The 17,369-nt window shown below is 45.1% G+C and overlaps 1 protein-coding gene and 1 long non-coding RNA gene across 2 annotated transcripts; one reads left to right on the top strand and one right to left on the bottom strand.

The window, feature by feature from the left end:
- Nucleotides 1-1,010: 1,010 nt before the first annotated feature.
- Nucleotides 1,011-1,638, bottom strand: LOC128118400 (uncharacterized). The gene is made up of 2 exons (XR_008221186.1): nt 1,533-1,638; nt 1,011-1,236 (listed from the first exon to the last, which is right to left on the bottom strand). It is a non-coding gene; the product is annotated as an uncharacterized LOC128118400 (long non-coding RNA).
- On the top strand, nt 1,533-17,118 carry Ginm1 (glycosylated integral membrane protein 1). The gene is made up of 8 exons (XM_052750991.1): nt 1,533-1,678; nt 5,788-5,847; nt 7,243-7,339; nt 9,920-10,071; nt 10,849-11,005; nt 12,143-12,273; nt 14,325-14,488; nt 16,449-17,118. Exons 1-8 carry the CDS (start codon nt 1,565-1,567, stop codon nt 16,558-16,560), a joined length of 987 nt encoding a protein of 328 aa, XP_052606951.1. The 5' UTR covers nt 1,533-1,564; the 3' UTR covers nt 16,561-17,118.
- Nucleotides 17,119-17,369: the final 251 nt, after the last annotated feature.

Raw genomic sequence — 17,369 nt, 5'->3', positions numbered from 1 at the left:
AAGAATGGACTGTCTAATAATAGGAAGAGCTCTGCTGCAGAACAGGCAGCCTTATCCCCTCTACTGCCTTGTCACACATGTGCTTTGGGACCTTTTGCATATATTCTACACCTCACATGTCTTTTTTCCGTGAACTCTGGATTCAGCCCCTCCCTGAAGTTCAGTGCGGTTAGGACAGAACTGTTTTCCGCCAAGCCTAGTGACCCGGCTTGGACCCCCATAGTCCACATGGAAGACGCTGAGACCCGGCCCCAGCATGTTGTCCTCTCACCTCCACAATGATAAAGGTAAAAAAAAATTTAGCTGGGCGGTGGTGGCGCACGCCTTTAATCCCAGCACTCGGGAGGCAGAGGCAGGCGGATCTCTGTGAGTTCGAGGCCAGCCTGGTCTACAGCGCGAGATCCAGGAAAGGCGCAAAGCTACACAGAGAAACCCTGTCTCGAAAAAACAAAAAAACAAAAAAAAAAAAATTTAAATATGGATTTGGAGAGATGGCTCGGCAGTTAAGACTTGCTGCTCTTACAGAAGACTCGGGTTTGATTTTTCAGCACCTACATGGTTGGTCACAACCCATTTACATAAAATTTTAAAAATTAACAGGTCCAAGAAAAGTCTACACCTTCATTTCATAGGTTAGGAAAATAATAGAGCGGGGTGTGGAGATATGTGCACTGGGCCTCAGTCGGGAGCATTTTCTGTCATCACCAACGGTACAGTGGACCATTTAAGGGGAGGGCCAGGTCCTCAATTCCGACCCACAACACGCCATCTGGAGGACTGAAATCTGTTTCCCAGCTCTAGTTCAAACTACTAATTAAGTGAGATACTTGGGAACATAAGGAGGCCCCCGTACTTCAAAACTATTTCAGAAATTCTTGTTTGTAGCCAAAGGTGGCAACCGCTAAATTAGCTTTTGGCTGTAATCTCAACACGCAGGAGGCAGAGGCAGGAGGATTATCGCAAGCTGGATGCCAGCCTGGTGTACATAACGAGTTCTAGGCCAGCCAGAATACCCCTTCCAAATGTTAAATGTTTTATTTTTCATTCATAACAGTTTATAACATACTACTTGTGTTTTCATTTTGTAAATATATGAACATACTGATGATACTAGTGAAAAAGTAACGGCGGGGTTGAGGAGGTGAGAGGGTGGCGCACTCCTGTAATTCCAGCACTCAGGAGGTGGTAGCAGCACGATCAGTAGTAGCACAAGGCCAGCCTAGGCTACATGAGATCCTGTTTCGAAAGAGAAAATAAGAACACCTCTTTACAAGTAATGGCACCGAAAAAAATCGCACTTGTTTTGTAGAATCACTTTCCAACGCCAAGCGTCCGAGAACTGTCCCCAAACTTGACTCCCGCTTTTGACGTGCAAAGGCGTGCGCAACTTCAGCAGCTCAGCGAGCCTTCCCCACTTGGCAGGAGTCCGCCCCCGCGGCCCCGCCCCTGACTCCGCCCCTGACTCCGCCCCTCCCTCCTCCGGCCCCGCCCCTGCCCGCGGCCCCGCCCCTCCCATTCCTCCACGCCCTCACCTCCCGCCGCCCGGCGCCCGGTGTTGTCCAAGATGGAGGGTGCCCTATCGGCGCCGCTGCCCGTCCGGCTGCTGCTGTTGGTGGCGCTGCCAGCCGTGGGGTGGCTGACCACCAGCGCGCCCAGGCCACCGTCCACAGCCCCGCAGGTAGGGCAGGGCGGGCGCAGCGGGACGCTCCTCCGCGGACCTCCGGGAGGCCGGTCGCGGTGGCGCTGTCCCCTCCCGTAGGCGGACAGGCCGGGGCCGGGCTGGACAGGGTCTGGGCACCCGGAGGCTAGAAGGGGAGGCTCTCCGGGATGCCGGGCGGGGTGGGCCGCCCGAAGGAGAACGCGAGGAAGGCGCGCAGGCGCCCTGGAGTGTGGGGCCAAGCCTACAGCCAGCGAACTTGAGATTCGTAGCGCTTCCCGAACTGTCGCGGTCCTGCCTGGCTTGGCTGCCGAAAGTTGCGCGATCGCCAGTGACCTCGGGTGTTTGTTATGGCTGCTTCCTGGGATAGAGCCCGGCCCTTGGGCCTGACGGCGTTTGTGCTGCCGGTTAGCAGCTTTCCTGGCCACCTGTGTCTGCTCCGCAGAGACCGGGAGGGGAGCGCCTTTCCCCGGCCGCCGGGCCACTCGGGCTGGCGATCGGGAGAGGCAGAAGACCTCGCGTTTCCCGGCGTGGCTTTTTATTGGATGTTAGTTGAGGGGTCCTCCCTGCGTCACGGGTCGGAGATGAGCCTCAGCATCCCCGGGGAACAGGATTCAGTCCCTCGGTGTCACAAGCCTTGCAGGTGACTGTACCTGGCTGACTCGGAGGACCATGGCACCCCATGTTTACTTTTGTTGCCGCGACATTTGCCTTTCTTCGTTTGTATAGTCGGAAGAAAGTTTGGAGAGTATAAAGTTCGAGTTTTCCCCAAATGACATGAAACTTACGAGTTTGAACACCTTACTATTTTGGTGGGAACACAGTAAATATAGAAGTGACTTACATGATAAATGCCACTTTTTATTTTTAAAAAATTTACTTGTTATGTGTGTATGATGTTGGATCGGGGACATATGCCACAGAAGTGGAGGTCAGAGGACAACCTTGTGGAGTCGGTGTTCCCCACGGTCATCCCGTTTTGCAATAAGTGCTTTTATAATAACCCTTGAGTCATCTGTCCAGTCCTTCATTTTACTTGTAATGTTTTAGAGTTATGCTATAACTCCTCTGGGTACAGAAATTTCAAACAAGCCTCAGGGTCAGTTTGGACACACTCTGGATATTTCGACTTAAACACACTTATATATGAGGTTGTACGTGAGCCACAGTTGCTTCTGGGTAAAAAGCAATGGTATGAACAAGCACCAGGAATAAATATGGGGTGGTTTTAAAGTTATGGAGGTATGGACTTACTTCCTCTCTTTGACAGTTTTGAAGATTCTTCATCATCACTTATGAACCTAAGAAGCATTTGGAACTTACCCACACAGTCAGAAAAAAAAAAAATCTTACCTGCAAGGTCAAGCCCACAGCATTGTGGGCTAGCTCCTAGTGACTTCACCATTTTCTCTCTCCCTTTCTAGGTCTTTCGGAAAGCAGGCAAAACACCCATGCACATAAAACAAAAATAAGGGTTAAAAAAACTTTTTTTAAGTTCTCAGAGGAAGAGCTGTGAGCTGGATCTGAATTTAATGTCAGATGAAAGTAAGAAATGGAATTCTCTTTTTTCAATGAAAGCATTCAAGAACATCAAAACAAATTGTGTGTATATGAATATATGCATATGAAATCATTCAAGAGTATCAAAAAAGATTGGTGTATGCATACATGCATTCATTCGTGCACAGATGCACCACACTCACAAGCGTATGCTTGTGTGTGTGCTAGAGATTGAGCCCAGGGTCTTGAACCTTCTTAGGCTCCACCATTGAGGTATGCCTCCATATCTGTAGGAAAAGAATTGAACTTGGTTTTTTTGAGGAAAAAAGCAAAGCAAAACACACCTGTGTCTTTCATCTTTTATAAACCATGATGTTGCTAAGCAAACGATAAGATATTTAATTCAGTAAGTAAATATACACTAAGTATGGTGTATATTTACTCTTGAAAAGCAGAAGCTGTAGAAGATTCTCAAACAAGGCTTTTTATGGGCTTGTAGAAGAATAATGGCTTCTGATTAGCAGATCCTCCCATGATGGGTGAGGGCACAGCCAGAGGAGCGGGAAGCACCTGGTAGAGCTCACCTGCGGTCAGGAAACAGGTGAAGACACAGGAAGAGGAGCGGGAAGCACCTGGTAGAGCACATCTGCATCAGGAAACAGGTGAAGACACAGGAAGAGTGGGAAGCACCTGGTAGAGCACACCTGCATCAGGAAACAGGTGAAGACACAGGAAGAGGAGCTGGAAGCACCTGGTAGAGCACACCTGCGGTCAGGAAACAGGTGAAGATACAGCCAGAGGAGTGGGAAGCACCTGGTAGAGCGCACCTGCATCAGGAAACAGGATAGCTGGTGTTCAGCTGGCTTTCTCCCAATTTATATTCAATCCAAAGTAGTCCATGATCTGGTCCTGCCCACACATTCAGGGTGGATCTTAAACCTCTGGAGATGCCCTTACAGACATACCCAGAGGTATGTCCCCCAGGCGGTTCTAAATCCAGTCAGCTTGACAGTGAAGATTAACTATCACATACTCTGTCTCAAAATAAATAGAAAAAGGGTTGGGGGAGGGGGGCAGTGTACGGTGGTGAGATGGCTCAGCCTTGTCATCATGCAGCCCCACTCCCAGATGAACTAGACCGATTGGCTACACCCCTACTCCTGATAGAAAAGCTTTCAGTTAACAGTGACAGGTCCCTGTGGACGGTAGTGCTTTCCTACAAAAATGCCATCAGTAGATTTAAGTATTTGGGTATTTGGGTAAATGGTTGTTGATCAGACCTTGAGCAAGAGCAAAAGTGCCAGCTGCAGACACTTACCCAAGAGGTGTGGCCAGGCGAGGTCAGAGTGGGTTCAATAAGAAAGCACGGGTATCCATGGGCAGTGGAATCCTTACATGGCCTTGTACATCAGTGACTGTTGCTGCACGCCTCTAGAGTGAGTGACTCTATTGCAAGATGAAGTCCCAGGTAAACTGTTCTGCTTCTGTAACGCCCAGAAAGAGATAAAGCTAAGCAGTGCATTGTTTAAAGAACACAGCCAATAAAACTGTAAAGGAAAGTGGGAAATAAGTAGTAGAAATCTTCTGTGGGGTAGGGGTAGTGGGCACGAGTAACATTCTCTGCCTAAACTCTCGCTCTCCGGGATCCAATGCCTTAAATAGCTGAGAGCGCCTGGACTCATATGCCCCACCACACCTAGTTTAAAGTAATAAAAATAAATTTAAAAATAATAACAGAAGAAATGGAAAAAGGACTGGTTATTCTCTGGGTGAAGGGCTCAGCAAGTAAAAGCACTGACCACTTGAGTTTGATCCCCAGAACCCAAAGGTGGAAGAAGAGAACCGACTTCCAAAAATTGTCCTCTGACCTCCATGCATAGACCGTGGCATATGTGTGCCTGCACTCGTGTGCACACATACAATAATAGCAATCAAATTTTTAAAGAACTGGGTTGTTGTTTTTGGTTGTCTTTACTCTTTTGGGGGGGGTCCGCCACCCAGTTTCCAAATGAATCACACACGGAGGCTTATTCTTACTTATGAATGCCTGGCCTTAGCTTGGCTTGTTTCTAGTCAGCTTTCCTTAACTTAAATTATCCCATCTACTTTGGGGGGGTGGTGGTTCAAGACAGGGTTTCTCTGTCCTGGAACTCACTCTGTAGACCAGGCTGGCCTCGAACTCACAGAGATCCACCTGCTTCTGCCTCTTGAGTCTGGGATTAAAGGTATGTGCCACCACCACCTGGCTCCTTCTACATTTTGCCTCTGGGCTTTTCCCATTCTCTTACTTCTGTAAATCTTACTCTTACTCTGTGGCTTGCTATGTAGGTGGGTGACTGGCCCCTGGAGTACTCTCCCTTCTCTGGCTACTTCTTTTTTCCTCCCAGATTTCTCCTTCTATATATTCTCTCTGCCTGCCAGCCCCACCTATCCTTTCTCCTGCCTTGCTATTGACTGTTCAGCGCTTTATTAGACCATCAGGTGTTTTAGACAGGCACAGTAACACAGCTTCACAGAGTTAAACAAATGCAACAGGAACAAAAGTATCACACCTTAAAATAATATTCTACAACAAGTTTATTTTCAATTTCTAAATGTGTATCTACCCAACCTATACATTTGTTTTGCAGGATGGCATCAGAATTAATGTAACTACCTTGAGAGACAATGGGGAGGTGTCTGAAGAACAGGTTTGTCTCCTTTTGACTATATTTTTAGTATAGCATTTAGCTAGGAATTTTTACTAATCGTATTGGTCCATTTTCTGTTATTACAGTGAAATGCCTGAAGAAATAGCTGTGCAAGGCTGTAACTGGCCTGGTTACCCACTTTGCTAATGAAGCTGGGAATGGCAGCTCATGCCTGTAATCCCAGCACTTTGGAGGCTGAGGCAGAGGCTTACCTCAAGTTAAAAATCAGCCCGGGCTTCTTAAGTAGTGAGACTGTCTTAAGAAACCAAAATCCAAGGACTGGGAAGATGACTCAGTGATTAAGAGCACTGGCTGCTCTTGCAGAGGACCTGTGTTTGATTCCCAGCACCCACATGGCAGCTCACAACTGTCTGTAATTCTTCAGTGATGGGGTCCTAAGGGGGATGAGAAGATAAAGAAGATAGAAGAGTTAGGGTCAGGAGGTCTTGCATAAGCTCTGTCTTATGCCAAGCAAGATTATTAAGAAGTACGGTATCTTGTATGTGGTTTTTAGGAGAGAAATGGGGCAATGTCTGCAAAAATCTCTGGGAAGAATCATCTGGAAGCTAATCAAGCAATGCTTCACAAGGGAACACAGGCTATTCAAGGGTGTCGGAGGGTGGGCCTGGGACTCATAACTGTAGCCCTTTGGGATAGGAAGAGTCGGGTTCTCGGACCGGAAGCCATAGATCTCACAAGGCCCTGGCCCCAGACCATTGCTAGGTCTGCCAAGCATGCTTGCAGTTTAGAGGAACACTGTTCCTTACATCTCCATACATCAGCCTAGCCTTCAACACAGAACTGCAGTTCCAGGGGACCTAGTACCCTCTTTGCCTCTTAGACACTACACACACACACACACACACACACACACATACTGTGCACAGACATACATGCAGGCAAAACATCCGTACAGATAAAATAAAAAGAAATAAATTTTTAAAAAGGAAACCAAGCAAAACCAAAGCCTGAGACAAAACCAAGAAGGCTCTTGTTGTTTGCTCTTCACTTAGTTGCAGAGGTTCAAGGGCATATTGCCGACATTGGTTTGTCTCTGGTCTCATGGCCAGTGGTGCCACAGTGATAGGAGCTCACACAAGAACAAAAGTGTGCATTCCAGATACAAAATGGGAGAGAGACTGGGGTCCCACGGGTCCTGTGAAGACACTGTCCCAGGGATTACATGTCTACCACTAAGGTTTGTATCTCAGAGATCCCCACCTGAACATCACCACACTGAGAGACCAAGCTTCCAATACACAAATCCTTGGGGACAAAAACTATCTAAACTATGACTCCTGCCACACACAGAGTTAGATAATATATTTTTGACATGAAGAGTTTGTTGTCGTTTATAAACCATTGGAATTAATGTATATGCTGCTTTATTTTAAGGTTGTTCTTAACATAACCTATGAGAATGGACAGGTATATATAAATGACTTACCTGTAAATAGTGGTGTAACCCGAATAAGCTGTCAGACTTTGATAGGTGAGTACTACTAATTGTTTCCAACATTGCTCTGTCTTTAATAATACTAAGTTAGTACTGGATGTGATAAAGTTCCTCTTTAAAGTAATAGATTATTTCTATAATAGTAACTAAGGCATTTAAACTATGTTGATTATTGATACACTGCTTGTTCCTTCATGAGACTGGCATATAGTTTCTGGTAGGTTAACAGTGTAAGAGTGGGCATAGATGTGGACTAGCAAGAGCTCAAATCCTGCAAATTCACAATTGCAGAAAATTAACAGATATTAATTGTATGTATGGGTCCTACTTTATTTCTTTTACTCATCTGTCAACAGAATGTTTCTTTTTTAAGATTCATTTATTTTTATGAGTATGGTGTTTTGTCTGCATGTATATCTGTGTACCACTTGTGTGCCTGGTGCCCAAGGAGGCCAGAAAGGGATGTTGGATCCCCTGGAACTGGAGTGCTAGGCAATTGTGAGCTGCCACGTGGGCCCTAAGAACTGATCCCAGGTCCACAGCAAGTGCTCTTAACTGCTAAGCTAGCTCTTCAGCCCTTTTTTCTTTTTAAACTTCAAGGCTTTTTTGTTATTTAAAAAATCAGATAATATTATGTTGGGATATACCGTTTTATTTGAATAAACTAAAGAATATGGGAGGTGTCAATGTTCTGTGGCTTGTGAGAAGCAGTGACTGGGCCCAGCTGGCGCTGAGGTGGGGAGTTAAGCGAGGGATTCATGCCTGGCAACAAGCATCATTGAGGGCATTCTTAGAAGGCTGACTACTGCCGGGAGGAAGTCAACATGGGGGGCTTTTGTTGTTTTTAATTTATTCAACATTAGCGATATGAGATTCGGGCACTAAAGAGTTACCACTCTGGTGTATTGAAAACTACACTTTTCCACTGTTGACTCTCTTATGTCCTAGGCTGTAGGCTTAGACATGCTGACCAGGCTGGGGCACCAGTGAGGAAACAGGCAATTGAAACACTGATTTATTAAACCAGGCACTATGGTAACCAAACTTGTGTTTCCCCAGTCCCAGCACTGGGGCGGCTGAAGTGGTAGAGTCACTGCGTCCTTGGGTTTGAAGCAGTCTGGACAACATAGTGAGGGAAGGTGCAAACCGCACGCCCCAGCTCAAAACATTTTTTAAGGTGCTGGAGCTATAGCTCTGTGGTAGGACATTTGCAGAGCAAGTAGACAGCCCTGGGTTCCACCCACAGCACCACAATAAGCATAATGAAACCAGTTAGACACTAAAACAGTATTTTAAAGTTATGAATGGTAAAGAACACGAGGGAGTTGCTCATGGTAAAGGAGTGGAGGCCATGATGAGGCGCCTCCCCGCAGGAGAGCTGTCTGCCAGTGCTGGAGCAGGGAGGGCATTAATCAGAGTTACACCACGGTGGCATATTCTGCGCTACTGTGAGCATGGTATGGCTGGAGCCTGAGGAGCAGACTATAACTGAGGATAGTTAAATGGCTAATGAATTGGGTATCAGCTGTTCTGGGGGAAAGGAATAGCCCTTTCGGGCTCACAATGAGTTTAAGCTACTGGATGTGCATTTAGAATGTATATCTGTGTGCTTCCTTGACAAATTAGTCCTTATATTTGAGAGGCAACAACTGCATGCTCATCTTGTAGCAAATTGATTGGTGTGTGTTGCTTTAAAAAAGTTTTAAAGGTTTATTTTATGTGTGTGCAGATGCCCGCAGAGGCTAGAAGGGAACATTTGTCCCCATTTGAGCCATGTTAAGCCACCTGCTGTGGGTGCTGGTTCTGAGCTCAGATCCTCTGATGGAGTAGTCAGCTCTTAATGGGTGCACCATCTCTCTAGCCCCTTCATATGCGTTTGTGGGACAGATTTGTTATGTGCTCAGGCTGGCCCCATGCTGCCGCAGCTGCCCAAGTGCTAGGATTATAGGCATGCACCACTATCCTGGCTGTTTTATTCTTTTAAATTTTGTCTTTAACTTTGAGACTTTCATCCATGTATACAATGAAATATGGTCATATTTTGCCCATCACCATGACGGAGGGATTGCAGACCCCTCTTACCCTCTTCCTACTCCTGTCCTCTCCAGCTGTAAAAAGTTACCCACTGGGTGCAAAGAATCAAGAACATTCCAAAAACAAAGAAAAGAAAACTCGAAAGTAAAGCCACACAGCTTGCATGGAGTCTTCTCTCCCTGGCTGGGTCTTAGGGGTGAATAAGTGACGCTGACTTATGTGAACGGGACTGACTGTCCTGTGGCTTGCTTTCCATCTGTGCTGTGTCGCTCTTCGCTGGCAGCCAACATGAAACCACAGCAGAGGCGCTGCCACGATAGCACGCGTGGCATATTCAGACCGCAGACCAGGAGGCATTTCCTTCTCTAATGAGTGGAAGCCACTGGACGGACTTGGCAGCTCATCCCTGCTTTTATAAACCTGAGACTGTTAAGGTCAAGGATGAAGGAAGCCAATAAAATGTGTTTGCTGCTGTCTTGTTCCAAGTAAATGTCATAGAAATGGTCAACTACAGTAACAGCTTTGGTGGTAACTTTGGTCCACAGTCTCACTGCTTTTTTTTTTTTTTTATTTTTTTAATAGTGAAGAGTGAAAATCTGGAAAATTTGGAAGAGAAAGAATATTTTGGAATTGTCACTGTAAGGATCTTAGTTCATGAGTGGCCTATGACGTCTGGTTCCAGTTCACAATTAATTGTTATTCAAGAAGAGGTGGTAGAGATTGATGGAAGACAAGTGAGACAATATGCTTGTTAATGGGGGTGAATTTGTGCTGTGTGTGCAGGTCTAAGTGGTTTTGTTTCTGACTTGATGAGGAAGAAGGTTCCTGTCTTAGGTACTTTTCTATTGCTGTGAAGAGACACTGTGACCAAGGCAACTTATAGAGGAAAACATTTAATTGGGTCTTGCTTAGTCAGTCCATTATCATCATGGTGGGGAGTGTGGCAGTAGGCAGACAGGCATGGTGCTGGAAAAGTAGGTGAGAGCTACACCCTGATCCGCAGGCAGAGAGAGAGAGAGAGACAGACAGACAAACAGACTGACTGACTGACTGACTGGGCCTCAGAGCTCACCCCCTGTGGCATACCTCCTTCAGCAAGGCCACACGTCCTAATCCTTCCCAAACAGTTCCACCAACTGGGGACCAATCATTCAAACAAATGAGCCTGTGGGGGCCATTCAAGCCACCACAGTGCCCTAGAATTGTCTGGATTTAATCATGTGGCATTTTTGTTGTTTTTGCATTTTACTTTCTTAAAAATCTCACATTCATATGTCACTTAAAATGTGATGAGCATCAGCACACAGAGAGAGTGAAGGGACTCGATTGTGTTCATGTTTCAGGGATGTGTGAATGAAGCTGCATTGAAGGTATAAATGCCTCACAGGGTGGGAGGGAGTAAGGAGCAACTGGCTGAATAGGACATGTCTTTTAGTTATGTCAAGGAGGAAGTTCACTTTTAAACTAGGGTGTTATTTAAAGTAAAAGGTACTTATTTTTTTTTCTCATAGGCTCAACAAAAGGATGTTACCGAAATTGACATTTTAGTTAAGAACCAGAGAATACTCAGACATTCAAACTTTTCCCTTCCTTTGGAAGAAAGCATGCTTTATTCTATTTCCCAAGACAGTGACATTTTGTTTACCCTTCCCAACTTTTCCAAAAAAGGTAATTTAAAAGACCATTATTTAAAATGTTAGTGAAATTATTTTGTCTTATATGCTTTTTCTTTTCTTTTTTTTTTTTTCAAGACAGGGTTTTTCTGTGTAGGCCTGGCTGTCTTGGAACTCACTCTGCAGACCAGGCTGGCCTGAAACTCAGAAAACCACCTGCCTCTGCCTCCTGAGTGCTGGTATTAAAGGTGTGCTCCAAGCTTACCTTATATACTTAAAAAATATTTTTATTTGTTTGTGTGTGTGTGTGTGTGTGTGTGTACACACCTCTGGAAGCCATAAAAGAGTCAGATCCCTGGAGCTAGAGTCACAAGATGGGTGCTGGGAACTGAACTCAGGTCCTCTGAAAGAGCGGCTGGCTCTCTTAACCAGGGCCAACCCTCCAGTCCTCTATGTGCTCTTAAGCATTTTTGTCATTACTTACAAATGCTGCTGTATATCTTTACTTATTTAATGTATTCAGATATAGGCTCCTTTAAGAAAGTACTTTGAGAGTGGGACCAAAGCTGAACTTTTACCTTTTTATTTTGTTGTGTTGTTTTTGAGATAGGGTTTCTCTGTAGCGCTGGCTGCTCAGGAACTCACTCTGTAGACCACTACACCTGGTAGAACTTCTACATTTTATTGTATTTCCCTCCTTCCTGTCTGTCTGTCTCTCTCCCTTTCTTTATTTCGACAGGGTCTTACCCTGTAGCCCAGCCTGGTCTGTAATGTGATAGGTAGACCAGGGTCGCCTTGAATTTGTGCTCCTCCTGCTTCACAAGTGCTGGGATTACAGGAGTGAGCACCATCCCTGGCAGAACTGAACACTTAGATTTTCTGTGTGACAGAACCATAACTTCTGTAGCCCTGTATAGTGGTCTGAGTACATTTCTTCTTCTGGTGTTAAATAAGTGAATAAGATTCTTGTTCTCTCATGGTGGAATATATGTTAGGATAGCAATCGCAGATATTATGGTGTGCTCTATTGTGAAATATATGTTAGGATAGCAATCGCAGATATTGTGGTGTGCTCTATTGGTGAAATATATGTTAGGATAGCAATCGCAGATATTATGGTGTGCTCTATTAGGGCTTGCAGAAGATGCCAGCATGCTGTTAGCATTTGATAACTTTGTTCCCTCTTCAATAGGAAGCATTAGTTCCTTGCAGACCACTAGCCATTACCTCATTGGGAATGTGGAAACCACTGTGGAGGGAAATGCTTTACCTGGCAAATTGCCCGAGACTCCCCTCAGAGCAGAGCCTCCATCTTCATACAAGGTAAATCTAATAATACTTAGTGCTATCTTTATGTGGTGTTACCATAGGAAGTTACGGTTATGGTGAAGAAGGTAAATGTCTCATTAAAATGAGGAGGAAACCATAAAGATTAAAATAGTGGACCACTTTCAATGATGGATGCATTACAGTTTTGTTTTTTGTTTGTTTGTTTTTCAGTTTGTAGCCTCGGCTGAGTTCAAACTCTTAATGATCTTCCTGTCTCCATCTCTGGGGTGCTGGTACTGTAGGTGTGAGTCACCACACCTGGCTCACTTGAGTTTTTTGGTTTTTTCTCTCTCTCTGTCGGTGTGCACCCACACTCACCAGAGGACAACCTTTGGGAGTTGGCCCCAGGAACCATACTCAGGTCATGAGGCTTGGCCACAAGTTACTCACTGAGCTACCTTGCTGGCCAGTATCTTAATCTTAATGTAGTATTCAAGGTGTTCCTATTTTCTTCTATAAACCTAATTTAATGATAGAGTCAGATCATGATTATCAAAGCCCAGGATTTCATTTGGTTGGGAGTCTTCAGTTCCACAGTTCATTCTCAAATCTCCATTCAGCTCCCACTTTGTAACACACAGGCGCAGTGTGCCCTCAAGATCCTCACAGTGATTGACTGTGGGTTAAATCTGATCTGCCGCTTACTAGTTATGTGACCTTGGGTCAGTTCTTAACCTCTAACCTATTTCTTAGGTTAACCTATGCTTAGGCTATCAGGTACTGTAAAATATTTCATCAAGGTGTTGTAAGGAATCAGATGGGTATTCCATGTGAAGCTACATTGATGTCTACTAAGAACATTTACATTACATCCATAGAAAGAGTTCTGAGAGTATCCTAATATGTCTGCTCCCAAATGTGCAAGGTGTGTGCAGGTAATTCTCACTGAAGGGCAGATTGCTGGTGTGGGGTTGCTGGAGTATGGATTAGTTGGGCACTTTGCACTGGGGTGCAGGGCGTTTACCCACCACCCCACAGCTCCCCAGAGATTTCGAGTGAGAGCAGCACTAAATATTCGATAGAAGAATTTAGATTGTGGAGATAAACAGATAGAAAATACAGGACAGCCTCCAGAGGGCCTGGAACCTATTCCAACAGGCCCTGACTGTCTCTGCCCCAGGGTATTTATAGAGATGCTAAGGGGCAGAGCAAAAAACCTCCCCCCAGCACAGCCAAGTGCAGACCATCTCAGACACTTGCACTCAGGCCTGTGGTCCAACCATGTGGACCTGCTGAGTAAAGCCTGCCACGGTGGACAGTGCTCACTAGTGTGTCAGCATTAATACTCCTTGACTGTAGACCTGCAGCAGTGGACAGTGCTCACTAGTGTGTCAGCATTGATACTCCCTTGACTTGTAGTTACACAGCCTGTGTCTTGGGAATATAATTTTTTTTTAAAGATTTATTTATTTATTATGTATACAGTGTTCTGTCTGCACATATCCCTACAGGCCAGAAGAGGGTGCCAGATCTCAATACGGATGGTTGTGAGCCACCATGTGGTTGCTGGGAATTGAACTCAGGAACTTTGGAAGAGCAAGCAGTGCTCTTAACCTCTGAGCCATCTCTCCAGCCCAGAATATAATTTTTTAAGATTGTAAAAAAATTTATTTCGGTACATTTTAAAATAAAATTTTGTTGTCATGTTATATGTGTCCTGTGGTCCCCCCACCCCATCACTGTAGAACTAGGGAAAGGCACTCCATTTTGAGCTTTTTACCCCAAACCAGGCTTCTTTGTTATTTACTTTTTTTCTTGAGTTAGCTTTGACACATACATAACACTGTTATAATAAAAACACATGTTGTTTCTGTCAACCCAAAGCCAAAACATTAAGAAATTCTACCAGGCATGGTGGCATACACCTTTAATCTCAGCACTTGGGAGGCAGAGACAGGCAGATTTCTAAGAGTTTGAGGCCAGCCTGGTCTACATAGTGAGTTCTAGGCAGCCAGGGCTCCATAGAGACCCCATCTCAAAAGCAAAGAGAAATTTTAAATTTTGTTTTATGGAACTGTCCTTTCTGATCCAAACCCTCCTTCCAGGTAATGTGCCAGTGGATGGAAAAGCTCCGGAAAGCTCTCTGTCGGTTCTGGGGCAGTGTGTTCCCAGTGTTCTTCATGTTTCTGAACGTCATGGTTGTCGGAGTTCTGGGAGCAACAGGAGTCATAACCGTGTTAAAGGTGCTTTTCCCAGTTTGTGAGAACAAGTAAGTATTTGGTTTTGAGACATTATTAATCTTAACTATTTAAAAGTAAGTTATAGCGCCAGGTGGTGGTGGTGCACGGCTTTAATCCCAGCACTCAGGAGGCAGGGGCAGGCAGATGTAGGTGAGTTCGAGGCCAAGCTTGGTCTATCTACAGAATGAGTTCTAGGACAGCCAAGGCTGCTACATAGATGGACTCTGTCTTGGGGTTAAAAAAAATTATATTCACTGTATTTTATAGTAGAAAGTATAAAATTAGGGTAAGACAGTGAAAGGAAAAAATAACTATTTTTAGCCCATTTTTCAATTTTAAGGGAATTAAAATACATCCATGTACTACTTGAGATCATAGTATTTTCAGAGATCCAACGATGACAAGGTGTGGCTAATTCTCCGTGGAGCAGAAATGACCAGGAACACTGGGAATACTGCTTGCATGGAGTCAGTAAAACCATTACCCACTGTCTCACCTCCAAAGCATCAGTTCAGTCAGTGTTAGGAGCCCAGCAGGGTCTTCACCACAGCACCACTCGGAACAGAGACAAAACACCAAATGCCCTCCCTCTGCTGCTTGTATGGGGCAGGGACTCATGCAGTCCAGGCTGGCCCCAAATTTGACCATGAAGCTGAGGATGGCTTTGGACTCCTGATCCTCCGACCTGCACGTCCCAAGTGCTGGGATTGCAGATGTGTGCCAGCAAGCCTGGGTGTCCTTGATTTCATTGGCTCTTTGTGGCCACTGGCAAACAGGTTCTTTCAGTCCACTCTACTCCTAATTATTCCTGACTCAGCTCTCACATGACAGGTCACAGAGTTAGTTTGCTGAATGGCCAGGGAAGGGTTAAAGTGGCCACAGAATTCTGAGGGCAAGAGGCAGAGAGCCTGTAGAGATGTGCTCACTGCCCACTGTCAGGTATTGGCACAGTCCATTAGCTGTTCAGACAATGGCTCTAGGCAGTGTCCTGGGAATAGCAGTGCCAGTAGGTCTTGTCGGTCAGGACCAGGAACATTGGTTACCTGTTAATCCTGATGGCCTGATGGCTGCTTAGTTTATGGGTGCTGCTATACTCCAGTCTTAAGTACCCGCTCTTTTTGTTGTTCAGCTTGGGTGTTTTAGATGGGTCTCCCTATATAGACCAGGCTGGCTTTGAACTCATGAATGACCCTCCAGCCTCTGCCTCCTGGGATTCTAGGTGTGTGCCACCGCCTCATACAGGACACAGGTGAGGGGATTGCGTCATCTGTGGATCTGGTGTGCTTGGTAACTGCACTGGCCTGGTGTCTCTAATGTCTGTAAGCCCATATGCTTCTCATTTGCTAAGTTAGGAGCTAGTCAACTTACTTCAGTCATTGGCCTTTGCCTCAAGCCTGTGCTCAAGGGCTGCTGGTGACTGAGTTGCAAGAGCAAGATGGAGTCAGTGTGTAAACAAGCTGTGGCATTATATAATAAAATGGCAGATGTTGTATACCATACAAAGTAACTGAGAGCAGCAGACAGTCTGAGCACCACTGTGCAGTCAGCTTGGTTTTAAGCCGAGCTCGGTTGCTGTTTTAATGGGAGAAACTTGGAAATGGTAATGGAAGATCTTGGGTTCACTATGAAAGCCTACTGTGTGGTCACAGATTTTAGTGACAAAAAGAAACATCTAAAGATTGAGGTTGTGCTTCAGTGGACAGCGACTAGAAAGGTGCCTGGGCTTTCCTCTTCACCAGCCTGTACCAGTCTAGGGTGATGACAGCTCTTGCCCTGAAGACTATGCTCTCCTTCCTGTAGGACCAGGCAGTGATCTCTTCCCTTCTAGTCCCTCAGTGTGTTTGGTTAAATAGAATTGGAGCCAAGAGTTGGTACAGCCTGTATAAACCATGAGAGGGAAGGTGGACTGTACTCTTGAAGTAGTGCTGTTATACACCAACCTTCTGGAGATGTGTGACCCTGGCAGTAACGACTTATCTTGTGTTGCAGAGGAATTCTTCAGGTGGATCAAATGAACGTTATGCCTGTAGCACCCATCATCTTATACCCAGAGGGCTCTGAGAAAACAGCAGAAAAACTCCAAGATAAAACATGTATTTAAAACGCCATCTCCAACCATGGACTCTGGATTGCTCTATTGTCTCCAGACTTGCCATTTGAATACCATTTTATTTAAATCATTAGTCAGTTTGTACATAGAAATTGCCAAATTCCTAAGACTGCCTGAAAACTGACCTTTACAGTGCCAAGTTAGAGTTCACCTCGCTCCACACACGAGCTGGCTGTTCAGAAGATGATTAAGGGAAAATTTAAGTGGAAAAGAAGATGTGACTGAAATAACCAGAAGGAAAAAAAACGGCGAGACCGAACACCACGTTGCCAGCAGCTCCAGGTGCCTTTGCTGCAGAAACTATTTGATTACTATTGTAAGGGTTGATAAGAAACACTTTATGAAAAATTCTACTTTAAAAGCTGAAGAACTTAACACTTTTTTTTTCTCAGTACAATGTGCCTTTATATCACACACAAGACTCAGTATGAAATCACCGAAGTGTATCATGGTCTGTGTCTGTGCCAAAACTGCTTACCCTGAATGCACCAGGACTTAAAAATAGTAGTGACATGTTCTCACTCTAAAATAAACTTTTTAAAAAAATAATTGCTTTATTTTTAATTAATGGGGGGGGGCAGCTATATGCATATGAGTACAAATGCCAGTTGAGGCCAAAAGAGGGCACTGGATCCTTACAGCTGGAGGTACAGAGTGGTGGTGAGCTGCCTGACATGGGCATTGGGAACCAAACTTAGGTGGTCTGCAAGAGCAGGAAGCATTTTAACCACAGTTACCTCTCCAGCCCTCCTTACCTTCCATTAATAAGATAAAAGTATAGCTGTTTGGGTTAAGTTTAC

This window comes from Peromyscus californicus, unplaced genomic scaffold (genome assembly GCF_007827085.1).
Source record: "Peromyscus californicus insignis strain IS unplaced genomic scaffold, ASM782708v3 Scaffold_22__1_contigs__length_63687245, whole genome shotgun sequence".
NCBI classification, from domain to species: domain Eukaryota; kingdom Metazoa; phylum Chordata; class Mammalia; order Rodentia; family Cricetidae; genus Peromyscus; species Peromyscus californicus.
The sequence above is the reverse complement of the archived record's forward strand: the minus strand, read 5'-3'. Positions and strand labels throughout refer to the sequence as shown.